Below are 20,730 nucleotides of genomic sequence, written 5' to 3' on the forward strand. Positions count from 1 at the left end.
TATTCTTCACCAATACAGGCATTTTTTTCCTGTGCGGAGGTGATACTTGTCTAAAACAGCCTTTTAAATATATTGCAGTTCTCTATGTAACACATATATCTAAATTCAAAATAAAATAAAATATAATTTAGTTACCTAAAAATCTCTCCACTGGACATCACTATGAAATGGTAAAAAAAAATTTCTGTACTTTTTTTTAATACCTCAAAACTGCTTGACAACTAGCACAACTGCTCTAGCAACCTGCCATCCAATTATGTCACCTGCAAACTAGGCTTTTCCCCTAATAAGCTCAAATGACAATGCTTTTCCTCTGCCAGTTCTTATGACTTTTGTCCATCAGTAGACTTAGACCTTTCTTGCACAACTGGCTTGCAGTCTTTGAGCACAAAAAGCAGAGGTTGCCACACGTACATAATACAGACATCTTAATACACAGAACAGTTCATCATGGCAAGTTCTTTCTGAAATGACACCAAAATGTGTTTGTCCAATACAAAAACTTAAAGAATTCCATCTTTGGTTAACAAAATTCATCAGCAGAAAAAACAATTACCTGGCAATCCTTCATTCAATTACAATGTAATATTTATTACTGGACTAAGCTCCACAAGCAATTATATTACTGGACTAATTCTACAAATAATTATCATCAAGAGAAGGTCGTACGTATGGATAAGAGATACTAACTGTACATATATACAGTTATACCTGTTGCATCATGAACTCAATAGGCACAAAAAACCTGCAAACTGTTCAATGACCATGACCAGGAAAATTATTCCTGATAATGCCTATTTCAGACACATTTTACTATGTAAAATTCCTGTTCTACTTCAATCAACTAGAATAATCTGTTTTTAATTAACATGGGAATTACTTTAGTCCTCCAGAAATCGGAATTGTTCGATGGGCCATATGTTCCATTTGATTAAAAAAAAAAAAAAACACTTTAAAATTGAATATTCACAAGCTGAAGTTTCCAAATTTCCATTGCACAGCACAGATCTTACTCAAAACATCCATGATTCTTAGTAACACTTTTGTGTTGTAACTTGGCATTTTTAGCTATGATTTAAAATTATCTTGTAATATACTCCATTCTTTCCAGCTTGCACCTCAATACTAGTAAACAAAGAAATGGAAGAACATCCTGGTTTAGGAATCTTTAATGTAGTAAGTACAAAAAAATAGCTTCAGATACACGTCTCAGTTTTCAAATACCTGCATATCACTTCATAAAATCCTGCTTACAAATATGAAATTCAACTATATCAGAATAATCAGAAAGCAAATAGATTAAGTATTTTTTGTTTCGTTTTCAAACCTGATGTTCAAGGTAGTTATGCATGGTCAAACTACCAAATACTCTGCATATCCAAACTTCATAGATCAATTTAAATCTACAAGTAAAGCACAATCCCTTCTTCCCTCCTCTTCCTTCACTCACAGAAACTCAACTTCCCTTTCCCTATAACTAAAATATTCCTATTTATTAGACTTCTACCTTCTGTTTTAGTCTTTAATTTAAGGACTGTATAGATAAGAGGCTGTTCAAGTTAGAACTAACACATTTTTCTCATATTGTATCAGCCACAAGCACATACTTAAAAATTAAAATTTCTATCATGTGAATTAGTCTTCTCTAATAATTTCATGCACACTGGTCAAACTTTCAATAATCCCATTTCTCTTATTGCATAACAATCTTATAAACACTCTTAAAGTCTAACAGTAATATAATAAAAGACCACAGCCTAACAATTTATCTTCTCTCATTGTTCAATTTTAAAAGTAGCAATATAAAGAAGAACTACTACAGTTTCTGGCATTTCATTAAAAATAAAAAAGAACACCTATATTGACCCAAATGAAAATATGGGCGATTTTCAGCACCATTAAAACTTTTTTTATAGGAAAGCTTTCTTAGGACATGAGAAGCGGTCCTCACACTGTATGACATTGTATTTGGAAAAACTAGGAAAGCGGAAACAAGACAGCAAGGCTTGAGAAAATGCTTAATTCCCTCTTGGTGATACATACGCATGTTGGTATTTCATTACCACTTACTAGTGCAATTAAAAAAAAAAGAAGAAATTGTCAAGATCTATTTTACTTGTAAGTTTGGAAAGATGATTTAAAAGGTATGTACTAAATATAATTAGGTATCATTAATATATTAATAATATAGTAATTTAGGTCAGTATTCAATACAGTCCTTGACAAAAATATCACCCAAGCCTTATGCTGTTAATTAAATATTAATTGCAATACCATGGCAACAGAAACATTGTCTGTTCTCTTACAGAGAAAGAACTGCTAGAAGAAACATTTGTGTTTCAGAGATAACATCCAGTATTTCCTCTAAGGCTACATGAGTCATCCTTCTCAGATTTTTGCCATAATGTTTTTGAAAATAACATTTTCATGTTTGAGAATTAATATAATATGAAAAAGAAATAATTTAGATAAGTACTATACAAGAAATTCTTGTTAACGCACTCCTGCCACAGGGGGGGAAAAAAAAAAAAAACCCAAAACCAAAAACATTGCTTTGAATCAATAGCCAAATTCAGTTTAGAATAATCTGTGGGAAGATGTGTTCATTTTTGCCTTCTGGAAACTAGCCAGTGGTGGCCTTTGGCACCAGCACCTGCTTCTCAGAGGACCGAGAAGGAAAGTGATATACATATTTCTTAAAATCAATTTAACATCTTTTATTCCTTCACCATCATTTTACAGAAGGCATGATTAAGGAACACTTGCTACCAACTCAGCTACATAAATATACATTTCAAATACCTGCATTATCAAAATTCTTTGTTTTTTCTTACAGATGGATAACTAGCAAACAGAAGTAATAAGGCATCTTTCACTAGCACTCTAAATTAGGCAAAAGTGACTGACAAAGGATAAGCTTACCTTGCTGATAGCAAAGTATTTGGGGACACTGTCTAATAATAAGATTTAAGAGAATATAGTAAAATGAAAGGACTAAAAATGTGTAGCTTGTTTTATGATTTTCTAAAATTGAGTATTTGCATTGTTAAGTATTATATAGCTCTTACCATCTTCATTCAGGAACAATTTGTTGAATCTTAATCCACTAGGCTCTTTACCAACATATCTGTGCACATACTCTGTGCCAAGATCATTAACAGCAATAGCATACTTCAAAGGCTTTACACAGGACTGAAGACAAAATGGAACTTTGGTATCGCCAACAGAATGCCTGGGGAAAACACAGATGAAGAGGTTTGAAATTTCCTGTTTGCCAGCTGTGGCAAGTAGAGTATTAAATGCTTCATCTATTCTTCAACATACTAGGACTATTAACAAAACCACCCCCAAAAAGAAAACATATTATTACTAAGTCTCATTTTAAAGAGCGTAACAAAAAGATTTTAAAGGTTTTCATAATTGCCTCCATAAGCTAAGCATGACAAAGTCAGTTGCTGGTGATTACTGCAGATGTAACAAAATAAAAGCAAGTCCAGAAACGAGTTTGTACCAGAGCAAAAAAAATCACCTTAGACCTCTAGTATCACACCCTACTCAACTGCAAACCACATAACTCAACAGGGTACTGCTGACCTGAATATAGCCACTCTACATATTTACATCTATGTAAACAAAGATGAGATTCAGTTTTGGAATTCGAGGGCAATAATTAAATAGCTGTAATTACATTCCCTTTGATAATGGCATAGGTATTTTATTACAATTATTAAATGCTATCCTTTGGAAAGTTTACTTTCGACATCTAAGTCAGGTTGCATCAAAGAATGACTTGTACAAGCAAGCATATGCCCCAGCTAGAGCAACCACTTGTCTGATGGCAGAATCAGAAGTGTATCTGCTTCTTTTCTTTGCAGAAAATGTGAGAAGGTTTCAGAGAAACTCACAAAGCCATTTTGGCATTATAAAAGCTAACATTACACAACATTAAACATTGTAAAAAAATTAGCATTATAAAAACTTTCATTAGTACATGTTATAATATCCAAAACAAAGCAAAATGCCAGTTTGAAATATTCAAAAGGGAGAACATTTTTACTTTTACTATGAATAGATTACAATTCAGACACTTAAGCAGGGAGCTGAGAAGTACGTCAGCTCACTTGTACAGCTCTTCCCCTAGAGATTATAGGGCATATGGCTAACAAAAACCAAACATACAGGTCATAACAGATCACATTAAAATGAACCCCAATCTATAATCACCGTAAGTGACCACAAGTCTGATGCTCTCTCAGGAATGCCCCATTCACCTGGGACACCTACAAGGTTATGGTACTCAGAATATGCAGTATGACCATATCAAACTGCAGGCCAGCAGAGACATGCAGGCTGATGAGTATCTCCCATTGCCTAGTCACAAAGGTAGTCACAGAATAGTTTACCTTACTTCTCAGCTAGATCGTGAGAGACACTCCTTTACATCTAGGCTCAAATTGTCTCTGCTACACTGAGTTACTAATAAAGAAAATAAAAACAAGATTTCTCTATACTTATGACCTACACACACCATTACAAGAGAAAGTGTAATGAACCTGGAAAGAAAAATCATGTTAAGTGCTGTCCAGTTTCCACGTCTTAACTTTCTTTTTAAAGAATATGGATCCGAACTTTTTTAGTGACACATATTGATCATATAATAATGCTACAGTAAGAGCATTAAAATGCAGAAAAGGAACTAACTTAAGTACATCATGACCTATAGAAAAGTATAGCTTGAAGCACAGGTACTATTAGACTAAGCTCTTCAACTTCCAAAGATTAATACTATGTAAGCATTGCCTCTATGCTGTCATTTGGTAACCACCAAAATTACCCACAGCTACATTATTGTGTTTGGATCATAAACAGAATATAATCCAACTTTAAATATAGTATTTACAAATACTATTTAAACAATATATAGTAATAGCAAAATAACTCAGCTTAACCAGAGAAGTTGGAAAAAAGTTAAGAAAGGTGACCAAGTGGATTTTACTTCTTAAACAACTCCAGTAAAGCTTATTCTTTATTAAACCATGAGATTTCATGAAGTGCTGTATATGTCAGATAGTTTAAATAATTGAAATAGCAAAACATAGAAGTTAGAATATACCTCTGTCCATCCACTGTGCAAAGTGACACACCCCACAAATCAGGGCTGAACTTGGCCAGTTGTGGAATATAGTCAGCAACCTATCACAATGTGAAATAAAAAGAAAGAAATTACAACATCCAAAATATTTAACAATATGTGAATATACATTAATTAAAATAAATGTTAATGGAAAGGATACACAAGGTATAGCTGAATTATTCCACTAATAATCATCTAATATATCTAAAACTTCACTACAAATTACTATATTCACTAGATCATTACCAAATAAAACATTTTTTCAAAGTACAAACTTCAGCAAGTTCTGTGTTACGGCACGTTCAGTATGTTCAAATCATATAAAATTTCAGCTCGTAACAAAGTTCATGTTTTTTCAATTAATTTATCAAAAATAAACACTGGACTAGGAATAAACTTTAATTACTAACATAAGTATGTTGTTAACAATTATTTCTGTCACACAACCCATCCAGTTGTATAGAGTAGCATAATTCTTTTATAGACTAAGTTTAGCCTGACTTTATACAGCAGTTTTATAGTTTCTGAAAAATAAAGAAAGAACAACACTATTTTCTCATTCTAACCTCTAAACTGTAAGAGATTGTTAGAGGTAACGAGCTATATTTCTAACACAGTTTATATGCTGCAGACATAACTGAACTTCCAGAACTATTTTATCAAGTTATGAGTTTAACATTTTGTTAAAAACATTAAGAAAAATCTGTCTTATTAAGAAAGAATGTATTTGGTTAATATTGAGAAATCTGTAGAAGTCTGAAGTTGAATTTACAAACCGGTTACCTTTCCTCCAGATTGTTTTTTAGCACTTTCATATAGCTCATCAATATGTGAAGTAAACGACATAAAATCTGGAATGACAAACTTCCTCCTGAAAGCTTGAGTAAGCAACACAATATTACTTTGTACACACCTGCAAAGAGTTAAAAAAATTTATTAGTATTTTGACAATATACTGTCAAAAAGTCTATTTTAGTAGCATTTATATGCTATTTAAATAAGGACCATCAGTCCCTTGAAGTTATATGCCTACAAGAACAGGTCTTTATTAGAAACACTTTTCAATTTTCAACTTTGGTCTTATTTTTTAAAAAATATTTACAATTGTTTAATTGCAGTAATTTTTATGCCTTTTTACTTAAAGTTCTTCTTTACAATTGTGAGGTTGTACTGCAAGGTACTATCAATTTGCCTTCAAGTAGCACCTAAGCTTGCAAAAGGGATCCAAGCCACCCATTTCTTAGGATTAAGACATGTGAAAGTCATCTAACCCAGCCCTTCTCCAAAGAAGTGCTAATTTCAGAGTTAGATCTGACTGCTGAGGGTCAGGGTTGGTTTCTCTCGCTTCCAACTGGCTTCACCATGAACTGAGCAAGAACACTGCCAACAGACCAAACTGGAATGAGTTTCCACTTTAGTAAGAACAAAACCATATGGAAGTACTCGATAACATCTTCTGAACTAAGCAGAAGTTAACTTGCAGCAGTATGGCAAGTCCCTTGCTTCAAACCACCACCAGTTAAGGAATCTTTGCTGCCTTTTAACCCAGAAGAGAGTTACATCCACACCCTCTGAACATCAGCCCATCTGGTACATTTAAGAAACTGATGAGGTAAAAATGAAAGGACTTATCTAGGAGAAACAGAAGGAGGGAAGGATCAAAACACAAGCTGAGACATGCTGCTGAAAGTGGTGTGTCTGTGGGTGGGGGGTGAGCAGGAGCAGGGGTGGGAACTGGGAGCCATTATACAGTCAGTTGAAATATGACCTGATAAAAAGGGTATTAACAGCCCTATCCCAGTGCAAGGAAGAGAAAGGGAGGTTTAACACCAAACAAACAGTTTCCTTAACATGTTCATACCATGCTTTCTGGCCATGTTGACAAAAGCAGAAACATACCGTTAATAAAGACAAATGGAAAGTTAAGAACATCCACACCCATACTACAAAGGAGAACACATTCTTCCAATGAAGACTTATTCAGAAAAGTAAAAAACCTAATTTTTAGGGAAATATTTTCACTTGAAATAGATACCTTCAATAATCCTATTATTAAAAGTCATCAGCAGTTCAAAATGAAGATGCATGAAGACCAGTGAACAGACAGAATTATCTTCCCTTTGAATCCCCCTCTCTGTTTTTTTTAAAGCTTCAGTTTGAACTCCTTTGTACTTCGGAGACTTTATCCTAAATTCAACTGACAGCCGTTTCAAATGCTCGTAAGCACTACTCTCCAAGAGTGAAAGAGAAACAACAGAGAAGTTTCCACTGTACACCCTGGCATCTTAAAAATTGCTCTCTCTGTAGTATGCTGCTTTGTTAGTCTACGTTAAAATTGCAGTTAGTTGGTTTTGTTACGATTTGTCATCCACTCCTTTTTTTATATACCATGCAAAAAATCCTGCTTGTTTTTGTTCCCAGCAGCCTCCAATGACAGTTACCTACTCCAGGTGCAACAACCCCATTTCAGAAGTAATTAATAACAGTTATGGCAGCTATGTGTGCATAAGGAATAACAACATAATATGTACCAGGTTTAAACTTCAGATGCTCTTCCACATTGTCTGTACCACCTGGATAGCAGTAAGCACTCTTGTAAGAAAAAAAAAAATTGAAGTTCACCTAAACTTATGAGAACAACTCAGTAAAAAGTGTGGAAAACAACAAGAAGGAAGTATGCACTGAAATATAGTCCTCTGATACCATGTTATGCTTCTGAAATAGGAAAGCCATTTACACACCTACCAATCTACATGAAGTCTAGGATGCTCACATCAAGAATTCAATCATTTTAAGGTAGAGATTGAAACTCACTGCAGACATAGCTATGCTGGTTAAGGAAATCGCCTGTTTCTGCTAATAGCCAAATACGGGTATTTGGGACAACAAAAAAAGTTGTTGTTCCCAGACTTCTGCCAAGGTCAGTGTCTGGGTATTTATCCTGGTACTCCTTAACCCAGGTAAATCATATGAATTCACAGACTAAATTAAATACAGCGTTTCAACTAATCTAGATGGGTATTCGGAACAATTACTGCAGGGACAAAATAACAGGGGTCTTGGTAAGCTCCAATTAACAGGGCAGTAATATTTCCAGGCAATAGAGGACACTAGCCTAGAGAGCCTCTAATATTCTGCAGCTCACATCTCCTCCCCACTGGAGTTTCTAGTGGGTTTAAGTTCCAAGTAACCCTTTGGAGACAAATGATCTCAGGCTCAGGACAAGTGAAGCAGTAGGAAAATATCACCGGGAACAGTTTAAGTAAATTAATATATTGATAAATACAAATCTTACTACAGTCAAATTTTACAAACAACTTAGTCCTTATCTCCCACATACTTTAATAGTGTTCAAGATAAGTACACTAAAAACTTCCCACCTCAAATTCTTCTCTTTCTTCAAACTTTATAATCTCACCATAAAAAAAATCTGTCTTGTCCAATGCAAACATTCTTTCTCCCATATGAAAACACAGTCTTCTCAAACTATGAAACTTCCCTGATACATTTGGGTTAGGAAGATTAGGATGCAAGTCTTATGATCTATAATAACTTTCAGTGACTTGTATAACCTGAAAGTAACAGTTCGGGATGGGGGTTTTTTTAGAAACTGAATCTTTGGTCTCTAGCATAAAGTTAGGATCACTTTGTTTCCTTTATCATATAACTTGCTACATTTATCCATTTTGTTTTTCAAGTCCCCATTCCGATTGCAATTACTTCCCTACCCAAAGTAGGTACTTGCTAAAAACACAGTCTGAACTCCCACCGACTCTGAAGAACTGTTCATCTATCTAGATAGCTGAATTGACACTTCTTTTCCTATTTAAGAAGCTACAGTATAAGCATTACAGAAAGGAGTGTGAAAGTTCATTGCCAACTAGCAAAACCAGGGCTGTAGAAGTGTTCAATGTGTTTAGACATTTTAGAAAAAAAAAAAAAGTGACATTATTTTGACAAATTAGCTATTAATACCATAGCAGAAGTCCTCTACATCTTCTGTCAAAAGCTTTCCAACTGCTCAAATAGGATGAAAACATTCATTAATACCTGGGTTAAGCATACCTAAAAATGAAACGTTTCCTCAGGATTTGCTACCTAGATTGAGAGCACAGCACAGCCGCTCGGCAGGAAATAGATAACCCTGTTTGAGATTCAGCAACAGACTGTCAGATTTTTGCTTAGAACATAACATACCCAGATCGCTGCTTCCTACCCGCAGATCAGATGAGATATGGCTAGCAAGACCACAGTTCCAGGTCAATAAAGTGGAAGAAATAGCACCTTGTGACAAAGGCTAAGTTTACAAAGCCAAATAAGTTATACTGAAAAATAATCAGGTTTAAATCCCAGAGTTACAACTGTTACTCACTAGCTATCATCTCATTCAAGTGCACACCATTTTCAAAATAACTCAATTCTGATTGCCTCATGCTTCCCTCCCCACCATGGGCCAAACAGGGCTTTTTGCAAGTTTTCTATTTTTCTGTCAGGAACAAGCTGAGTTAAGGAAAAGCTAAGAGGGGTAGGAGGATTTCTTACAAAGATTATTAGAAATTTTTCTACAAATTAGCTACAATGTCATAGAAAGATATCTAAAAGATAGGATATGTCAAAAAGTACGCACTTCATGAGGAAGATTAGTGTGTACAACCTTCCATACTTGTTAAGTTGCCTAAGTTTCATGTAGCAGTAGTTAGATAGTACTACTACTAGTAAGTAGTACCATAGCTAGGGTACTAAAAAAAAGTAATTCACACTCACATAGCAAGCTAACTGGCATGCTGCGCTGCTTTCAATAAGCAGGCTATTCTCAGCGAGGTACCACTCATGCTACAAAGACCATGTGTTATGTTATATAGATGCAACATGGAACAGCTAATTCAATAAATTTGTCACGCACTCTCCGAAACGTGCACCAGTGAAGCCTTCAACTCAAGAAACTCAGGAGATGAAAGATTAAAACGCCAAGCTGTTTCTGCCTGTAACATGAGGATTTTTTCCAAGTTTGTATTTAAGCGGAAAGCACGGTAAAGCCAAACATTTTCAAAATAAAGCCATTTTAGTCAAATTGGAGCCTAATGTTTAGAACCAGTAAAAAGGTGCTGAAACGTCTGCTACAGAGACTGACAGTACAGATGCATGAGCTGACAAATTTTACACGTTATTTCTACTGGACTTGATTGATTTTGTCAAGCTTAAGCTATCACTACTCCACATCACTTATCCTTGATGCTTTATTTGATGTAGCAGCTTTGGATTCAAATTCAACAGGAGAATTATGCCACTGACTTTAAAGCTTCAGTTCCCTGAATGTAAAAGTCCTGAGGTAAGTACAGCTGAGCAAATACATTATGTTACATCTTAAACACTTGGAGAAGAAAAAAAATAGGAACCTTGTACAAGTCTCTACACAGCAAATGCAGCGTGTCTAGGAGGAACAGAAAACTGAAATTTGGGGGTTTTTAATTTATAAAAAAGGTTAACACCTGCTGTTGAGAAGAAAAATCTGCTGAGAAATTCACCTCTTCACCCTCTGTATAGTCTTGATGTTCAAAACTCTTCCTACGCAAGAAGCAACCATATAAGCTTTCTACAAATCACCACAGTAACAACCACTCCCCTAACATAGAGGATCAAATCCTAGAGATGTGATGTAGAACATAGGCTAATCTTGCTAATTAGCAATCACTTGTCCTTTTTTAATACACAGCCCTTGTCTAGAACGTGATTCATAGTTTACTACGACAACAACCCTTCTAGTATAAATGTAACGCATAATAGCAAAAGCATTTCCTTTCCAATCCACACACACCCTGGAAGGTTTCTGACTAACAATTTAGAGTTTTTACTGGGCTGACAAATAACCAGTGAAGTCCTGGTCTTGAACTTACAGGAATAAAGTTAGTCCACGCTGTACACTTAAGAAATATCCCACATTTGATTAAGGAGCTGACTGGTTTGTTATTTTGTCACACACGCAAACATTCTCTTTTTCTCAGTGTACTTCCAAAAATGCTTATGTGTATTAAAAATATATATAACAAATATGTTCGTATTTACATAAACTACATATATAGTATAAGCATATGTTGTATACTATATATTTTATATGCTTATATGTATGTAATATATGCATTTATATATGTAAACACATCTTTTTTATACACATACACCTATATATTTTAAGTTGTAACAGAAAGGAAATAGCACTAAACAACATTAGTTCACAAATTTAAAAAGCTATAGAACAAAAATGTACCAATTTTGACAATAGTATACTCTTCATGGAAGAAGCAAGTCTTAGATATAATGTCATTTACCCTGTAAATGGAATAAAAATGTAGACTCAAAAATAGACTACAAATTTCAAGATTTAAAAGCCTCTAAACTTCCAATCTTTTGGCACAAAAACCCCCCTGTAAGTAGGGGAGCAAAGAAGTGTTCTTGGAATGAACTGAAGACAACCTGAACAGTGCTTACATTGTTCAGCTAACTGACCACAGATTTTTCCTAAAAAAAAAAAGCATCACTAAAATATGGCACATAAATCTTTTCCAAAACAGACCAAGGCAGTGTCTACATTCCTAACTGCTGTCATCTCTACATATCTTGAAATTTAACTTCACTCTATTTTTCATATACTCGCTTTTAGAATTAACTACATACATACCCTGAATATCTCACTACACAGAAGCAGCATCCTGAATTTCAGATTAAAAAGTGATGATGCAGCAAGAGAGAAGTTTTATGTACTCATACTAAATACTCCATGCTGCATCAATTAATTCATTTAGCATCTGACCGTGAGCTGCACTGTGGGGTCAGATACACATGCAAACAACATTGATACATTAAACTCTTGGGGACATCACACAATGTGTCTGCTGCATGAAACCAGAGAACAAACTCATATAAAAAATAGCATCAGTAGGAGTGTGTGTTTGACTCCCTTTCTAACTACACATTGATTTATATACCTCATGTCTCTCCTAAGACAGCAGTCCGTAACACAGACAACATTCATGCAGAATTATACAGTTACATTATTGACAGAAAGTTTACTTTTTAAAAAGGTCTTTGTCCAGCATAACACCATCTGAAGTTGTTTGAAGAGTCAGTCTTAACATATCCATGCACTCTTTCAATCGGGGATCAGATGTACGTAATCCTGTAGATTTGAGTGCCTATTACAATAAAACAATAATTACTAAAGTTATAAGATACACTATTATGGTCAAGTTCTCTACTGCTTGGTCTCATTTATCAAGATAAGAGACATCTGCCACTCCATTATCAACACAGAGACATTTTAACACCTTATTGATCCTTTTGTCATTTCTTTTTGCCATTTTGGCTGCATCTTATGTCAAAAGATTAATGCCAATTCAAATTCACACTGGTCCAACTACATTTTACGCAAGCGCAAATACTACCCAGTCGTGCCATAGACACAGATGTTTTCAAGTATACCCCTCTGCATAGCGAAGAAGTGAGTAACAATACTAATACACTCATTCTCTTACTTACAGAAATAGCGTTGGGGAAAAAAATAGTTACATTCCTTGCTGCAGCTAACCATGTATAACAGAAATTTTTTGCTTTTAGAATGTTAAAAAACCTTATAGTAGTTAGCTTTCATACAGTGTTCTGGAACAGTAAACTTACAGTTATGAATTTATGAACTGGTATTTTTTCTTGTCCTTCTGCAATAGTATAGAAAAGTAGATCTTCTAAGCTAGGCAGGAGACCTTGCTTCATTTTACTAAAAAAAAAAAAAACAGAACACACATGCATAGATTAGTTTAGTTCATTTTTTTTTTATACACATTTTGGCATTATTCACAAGGAAACACGTTTTCACTACCAATATAACTGCTACCACTAATTTCAAAGAACACTTATCAGTGAACACAAAGCTTAATTCAGTTCTAAGTCAGAAAAAAATGGTAGTATTAAAAATAGCATACATATACTTCGCAACAGCAAGCATTCTTAACTGCAACACAGTCATGTTTTTACTGATATACATTTATTGCTAAGATTATATTTTGTGCGTACAAAAAGCACATCTAAATTCTAGTCATGAAAGTTCTCACAAGGTTAGCAATTCTTTGAATATCAGCACTGGGGGTTATAACTACGAAAATAAAATACTACAAATAAGCACAAATCCTAGGTAGGTCAATGCAATCTTACAAACTGACGTTTAATCCTCCCTCCTCTCCCAATACTAGATTACTCTAGCTCAACAACAGGTCAGATTTATGATTATTTTTAATAAAAATCTGATTATATCCCTATACCCTTTTAAATTTAAGACAACTCCAGACTGCACTCACCTCCCTCTTTTCCCCATAACTAGCAGTGAAAACCAGTAGTAAAAAAATCTCACTTCTCATTTTCCAATTTATTTAAAACACTGTACTTACATACCAAGAACAGAAGACAGCTTTGTAAGCCAACAGAACTTTCCTTGTCTTCCAGTCTGGATTTTTTTTTTTTAAATGATGCTGTCTGACTAATGCACAGACAGGCTGGCAATTCAACCAAGACAAACGCTTGTAACTACCTCAAGCAAATTACTGAACACCCTTTTTCCTGAATAAAATTAGTCTTCCACGCAGCACACTGCACTTTCAATCTTTTGCAAACAGTATGCCCAGTCAAGCCAACAGAACCAAAACTACTAACATACTAATTAAAACTTCATCCTGTATCTGCATCCTACCTCTGCCACTACATATTTTTTTAAAGCTATGCCGAGTTACATAGTCTACACCGCTACATTTTCCTCATTTACGTGGAGCATTTAACTAAGCACCAAGATTTCGTGTTGTAAGGAATGTCTCTGCTACAAGACTCATTACTGGATTGCCAAAAGTCTGACAGAGGAAATTTCCATTATTTCACTTGAGCTATTACTCAGAATTTTACAGCTGTTCCAAATGTGGAATTTCTATCTGGAAGGGTGCAGAAAAAGACTCCAGAGATTTGACCAAGATTTTTATCTGCTTCTTCATAAGATTTTAATGTAAAGAGATGTGCACCTTCCACAGCGTAAATTCTCTCTTGACATAGTTACCGTATATTTCACATCTGCTGCTGTTCAATATTGGGTCAGCCTAATTTAACAATGGATCTGTGCTGACTGCCAAAGCAAAGAGGATGGCATTCAATATATTTACAGAAAACTGCTCTTTGTCAAATAGTCCATCTTTTGATAAAGTTTATCAGCTAAATAGAGGTGGAAAGGCTTGCTCTGCAGTTTATCAGGTCAGTGATGTCAGTAACTAATGTTTGCTTAACCTAAAAGCTATGTTTTGGCACCATGAGCACACTTAGCAAGATAGTGCTGTTCAGCACATGTCGTAAAGAGCTGTTTTTCAAGTCAGGGAACTTGCAATTTCCACAGCCAAATTAAAGTGGAAATTCCAGTTTATTCCATTTCATGAATAACAACTTTTGATACTTATTTCCCTTCTGTAAAAAAAAAAAAAAAAAAGAAAAATTAAGCACCAGACTATTATAGAACTTGACTTCTTCAGCAGTACTCTAACCTGTGGACTAGAATACTAGCAGATGCTCCACACTGCTCTTTAAACATGAAGAAAAAAAAGAATACAGGAATTCCAAGCACAAGGACTTTGCGGTCCATATTGTTCCTTCCTTCAGCTCTTCCTTTTGCATCAGTACGATGTTTATACCAGATTCCATGGAGAATTTAATTTTAACAAAAAGCTGAATTGTAATTTCTACAATACAAAAGAGGTTACATTTCAAATACAATAAAACATTCCTACTTTGCACTTTAGGTTGTAACTGGCAAAATACAGAACAGGACTTAAAGAAGAGAAGATATAAAGATATGATGCTGTTATAGTAGTTTCAGGCTCATTATTAACCAGAAAACACCAGTCAAAAATATGAGATCACAACAACTGTCACAAACAACGGTCCCTCAGGGGTTCATATTGGGACCAGTACTGTTTACATCTTCATCAATGCCATAGACAGTGGGATCCAGTGCACCCTCAGCAAGTTTGCAGATGACACCCAGCTGAGCGGTGTGGTTGACACGCCTGAGGGACGGGATGACATCCAGAGGGACCTGGACAAGCTCGAGAAATGGGCCCACGTGAACCTCATGAGGTTCAACAAAGCCAAGTGCAGGGTCCTGTGTCTGGGTCGGGGCAACCCCTGTTGTCAGTACAGGCTGGGGGATGAAGGGATGAAGAGCAGCCCTGATGGGAAGGACTTGGGAGTACTGGTGGATGAAAAGCTGGACATGAGCCAGCAACGTGCACTCGTAGCCCAGACGGCCAACCGCATCTTGGGCTGCATCCAAAGAAGTGTGGCCAGCAGGTTGAGGAAGGTGATTCTGCCTCTCTACTCTGCTCTGGGGAGACCCCACCTGCAGTCTTGCATCCAGCTCTAGAGCCCTCAGCACAGGAAAGACATGGACCCTTTCCAACAGGTCCATAGGAGGCCACAAAAACACTCACAGGGATGGAACACCTCTGCTGTGAGGACAGGCTGAGAGAGTTGGGGGTGTTCAGCCTGGAGAAGAAAAGGCTCCAAGGAGACCTTCTTGCAGCCTTCCAGTACTTAAAGAGGGCTTATAAGAAAGATGGGGACAGACTTTTTAGCAGGTCTTGTTGTGATAGGACAAGGGGTAGGGGTTTTAAACTAAAAGAGGGCAGATTTAGACTAGATACAAGGAAGAAATTTTTCACACTGAGGGAGGGTGAAACCCTGGCACAGGTTACCCAGAGAAGTGGTAGATGCCCCATCCCTGGAAACATTCCAGGTCAGGTTGGACGGGGCTGTGACCAACCTCATTAGTTGAAGATGTCCGTACTCCCTGCAGGGGGCCTGGACTAGATGGACTTTAGAGGTCCCTTCCAACTCCAACCATTCTGTGATTCTATGATTGCTGCAAGGGCTGCAACTTGCAGTTGGTAGCCACCCTATCTAAAACAGGCATCTTGAAGACATTGTCACCATACTACAGATAACTGATCTCCAACTAAGAGGTATAAACACCTGTCAAATCACCAAATAACTTGCACAGTTTGACACTGATCCCATTAACAGTGGTGAGTAACAATTTACCAGAGAATTTAACAAGATTCAGACATAACTACATATTTACAAGCTTAGACCAAAGATGGACATGTTCTAGTAGTTGTCAAAGTGTTTATGGTAAAAACAAGAGCTGTTGCTTCAAAAACCTTAGCCTCTAAGAAAGTTATGAAAGGTCTAATGAAAGCGCACTTCTAACTGTTTCTTGCATCTGTGAGTGTTATATCCATACTCTGACAGGAGTAACAGTGAGATGAACCACTGCCTGGTTACTATGCAGTTATTCCTCTGGAATCTGGCCAGGGTGGAAAAAGCAAAATTAATTTTAAAAGGTATCTCCAGAATTCATCCCTGTCCTTAAAAAGGCGTGCTACCACTCCATTGACTTTTTAAGAAAAAAAAAAAAAATTATTAATGAAACACTTCCATTAACCATTTTGCTACATTCCACATACTAATACCCATTGCTATTGTAATTTAGCTATACTTAAAATCAGGGTTGCTCATGTTTTGCTCCTCCCTCTCACTTTAATCAAGGCCTTTGTAATTTAGAACTAAGATAAACTATGTTTGATCCTACTACTGTACAGCATAAGATGCAAGAACAACAACGCACACTTACACTGAAAGTAAAAGTGAACAATGCACAGATATTGAAAGTAAACACTATTAAGTATTATACAAATGCATAATTTAGGAGTCTACTAGGTTACTGAACATAGACATGGTTGCATTTTAATCCACAGACTTCAGTAACCGAAATTACCAGTCTATGACCACTCTCAGTTTAAGCTCAAATATTCTTCCCTTCCAAAACATATTGTTTCAGGTGGATACACAGAGTGAAGGCTGGATAGCAGGGATAAGGAGGTGGTGGAAGATGTTTAGGAAAAAATGCACAAGGGGATCTGTTTATGCAATGGGATACTAGTTATTTCATCAGCTACAGACCTCATAATTTATTCCCTCTATGAGGAATTAAACTCTTCTAAATTTCTGTATAGTCTTGGCACAAAACATTTTAGGTTTTCACTTGCAACTCCTACTCTCTGTACATGAGGACTGTCAGGCAAGCAAACAAGCAAAAAAAATCTTAGTGTTGTCTTTTGACACTGTGGTTATCACAGTATCCTAAAAGCATGACTTTACAACCAAATAGAAAAAAAAAAAATTCCCCCAAAACAAACAAAAAAAGAAAGCATAAAAAGGACTATTGTCTTCCTGGTTGGGTCCACAAAGCACCTGCCAAACACAACTCAAATGTTATATACTGCTGGATGGCAAAGCACTGGAACTGGCAGAACACACAGACTGCGCTGACTTAGCCCAGTTGTCAGTTTAGTCCAGAAACCTGTCTTTTGAAGAACTTCATTTTTCTCCTGAACCCTACACTCTGTCTTTATAGCAATGACTTCCACATATAATGTACCACTTGCAAATGTTTAAGGAAGATTTTCATAATTCTGCATTAAGAAAAGTAAGATTGAAAGTATCCAACAGCCTGGCGAATGTGCCACCAGGAATTCCTGCACAGCCTCAACTGAAAAGACACTCTCCAGCTTCTTCCTTGTTCAAAACTATATGCTATGTTTTATGCAATTGTTCCTTGTTCATTTTGCAGTAAGGCTTGAAGAACAAGCACCTGACTTTCAAATACATTCTTCTGTCAAAGGCAAAAAATGATTAAAATCGTATAACTGGTTTGTGACTACATAGCTTTACCAGACATATTAGGAATTACAGATTTCTCTAATTGATGCTAGCTGTAGGAAGCCATTATAAAAGCTCAGTTTAAGAAAGTGTTACCTCATTAATAAATCACCTTTTCAACACCATCAAAAACCCCTCACAGTTGGTATACTGTTTTTTCCTAATTTTTTTAATGGTTTTGTCTGTATTTCTCATTGAAAATGGAAGTACAACCTTTACAAACCACATCTACTTGAGGCACAGCTGAATAATTTTTTTGTTCCAAAACATTATGTATAGAGCTAATTCAAAGATGAGACTTCATATATGTTGAAGAGTATAAATATAACAATAATGCACATATGATTGGGTATTATATCATATATGGTTATATAACCTGACATGCATGCATTTTTTAAATTTCTGCTGTCAAACTCCTTTAAGTGATGCCTTCAAAGAAGGCTATATCCCATTGAAACAAAAAGCTTGAACCAAGCTGAGCAGCTAAGACATTTAGTGGGAGAAAAGGGAAAAAAAAAGACGACAGTTTCTTTCTCTGCCTGCTATGTTGAAGGAGTAAAAGCTCATGCTAAAAAAAACCCCACAAAAACCACAACTCAAAAGCAGAACTATTAACGAGCTAGGGGCTGAAGCCTTCCCGACTGGCCATGTGGAATCTTTTCCAGACCTCCTCTTAGCATTAGGCTAACAGAAACTTTGCTCAATGTTAAAACAAGGTACTCCTCTCCTGGCCTAATTTTCCTCTGTCTTTTGTTTTTTTCATCCAGGTAATAAGCATAGCAAAGCCTGGGAAAGCAGCTTGGGTTTAGATTTTAATTATGTTGCCCCATAAGCGGTGCAAAGACGACACATGAGCTGCCCACAGGAAAGCCAAGGGGCATGTCCCAAAAAGGAGATGGGTTTTCATGAGGCTTGCAGTTAAGTTGTCAAACTTCTTGTAAAAAAAGTCACTGAAGTAAGATACTTAAGTGTACCCAGGTTCAAACAAGCAATGGGCAAACTGTCAGATGGAGGGGTGGGAAACGAGCAAGACTTCTTCAAGACCTGCATAATGCTGAGGACTAATGGAGCAGAGCACTAAGGAGAACCATCAAGCCATTTACCTCGTCATTACACTCTATCCCTGGTATCCACTACAGAGACACAAACTGGAGCCAATAGACCTGTCCCTGACCAATTTTTTAAAGAATATTCCGGGTTCTAAGTGAAGGAATACTAATTTCATAAACATATACAGTCTGATTCGATTCCCTGCATGTACTTTTGTCACTTAGGGACAAACCAGGACCTCTTGGCACAGGGACACGTTCTGCAGCACCTATGAACATCTGTACACACCACTAATGGCTAGTATTACCTCTCCCTAACTGCACTAGATGTAGACGTGGAGACGATAGTGCTGCAAAACTTCCAAGGCAGAACTACACACCATGTACGTTGCCTTTAATAATTAACGTAAGATGACACAGCTTTCACTTCTCTTGTAAGATATTTTACGCAAGTAACTGCGCTAGAAAAAACACTAATGCACGCCGTCTCCTCTAGCCAAAGCACTGGCACTCCCCGCGCACACGCGCGGCCTTACTTGGGAGGGACCCCAAGCCCAGCGGGAACTCGAGGCGCGGACGGGACCCCAGGCAGCGGCGAGGGCAGATCCGGGCGGCGCACACGTTCCCCATGGCACGCGTCTACGCTCCCTCCCCGCTCCGAGCCCGCCTTTCGAGACCCGCGGGACCCCAGCGGGCTGGGCAGCCCCGCGCGCGGCACTGGGCGGGCGCCCCCAGCACCCACCCGGCAGTACGCGGCAGGCGGGCCCGCCCTGCGCTCAGGGAGCGGCCGTGAGAGACCGCGGCCGCCGCGGCAGGGCCCCGACAGCAGCAGCACCCTGCCCGCGGCCCGGCCTCGCACCTGCCGGGACAGCGGCCCCCTCGCCCCGCCCGGGGCGGCCCGGCCCGGGCCCCTCCCGCAGGCACCACGCGTGCGAGGGGAAGGCGGCGCTCACATGGCGCCTCCGCATCCCCCGCCGCCCGGCCCGGCCCGGCCCCGCCGCCCGCGCCCCGCCCGCCCCCCTCGCACTCACTTTTCCCCCCCGCCGCCGCCTCCGGCCAGCTCCTTGCCGCCGCCGTGGTTATTGTTGTGGCCGCTGTCGGCGGGGGGCTCGGCGGGGGGCTCGGTGGGGGCCGGCGGCGGCGCCTGCGCCCCTTTCCCCGGCTCCTCCAAGGCTCCCTCCGAGCGAGTGCACAGACCCCGCGCCGAAGGCGGCGGCGGCGGCAGCCCCGGGCCGCGGCGAGAGGCGGTTGGGCTCGCGCCTAAGGCGGCCAGCGGCGGCGGGAGGCGCCTGGGACCAACGCCGGGCCCCGGGCCGCCGCCCCCAGCCACCCCCGGCGGGCCGAGCAACAGCAACTCCCGCAGCAGCGCCGAGCGCCACAGCCGCATCATACTGCGCCACTTCCCTCCGCCGACTGCCCCAGCCGGCGGCCTGCGGAGCCTCTCGCGCCCCGCCGCGCCCGCCCCCCGCTCACCCGATTGGCGGCGGCCGCGTAACTGTCAGGCACGCGGCGTGCTCATTGGTCAGCGGAAACGCCGCTCCGGCAGTGCCACGCCCCCGGCGCGGAACGACCCGCCCGCGGGCCGCTGGGGTCTCGGCGCGCGAGGCCGCCGACGGCGCAGCGGGGCAGGGCTGGGGACACACAGGGACGCGGCGGCCGGTACCGCCCGCGTCCGGCGGGGCTGGAACAGCGCCCCCAGCAGGCGGACCCGCCGCAGGGCCGGGCGGCGGGTCGCCGAAGGGAGCGGCGGGG

The 20,730-nt window shown here is 38.9% G+C and overlaps 1 protein-coding gene across 1 annotated transcript in view; it reads right to left on the reverse strand.

Moving 5' to 3' along the window:
• Positions 1-20,383, reverse strand: part of GLS (glutaminase) — a gene marked incomplete at its 3' end in the record, with an annotated part of 62,828 nt that extends 42,445 nt beyond the window's left edge. Inside the window, exons 1-6 of the mRNA XM_082001721.1 lie at positions 20,010-20,383; positions 12,803-12,899; positions 12,200-12,321; positions 5,918-6,047; positions 5,114-5,193; positions 3,069-3,232 (exon numbers count right to left, since the gene is read on the reverse strand). Of these exons, the coding sequence (XP_081857847.1) occupies positions 3,069-3,232; positions 5,114-5,193; positions 5,918-6,047; positions 12,200-12,321; positions 12,803-12,899; positions 20,010-20,368 (952 nt within the window). The 5' untranslated portion in view covers positions 20,369-20,383. The remainder of the gene's footprint in view (positions 1-3,068; positions 3,233-5,113; positions 5,194-5,917; positions 6,048-12,199; positions 12,322-12,802; positions 12,900-20,009) is intronic.
• Positions 20,384-20,730: the final 347 nt, after the last annotated feature.

The sequence above is a fragment of the Phaethon aethereus genome (genome assembly GCF_964289735.1).
Source record: "Phaethon aethereus genome assembly, chromosome: 6".
Taxonomy (NCBI): Eukaryota; Metazoa; Chordata; class Aves; order Phaethontiformes; family Phaethontidae; genus Phaethon; species Phaethon aethereus.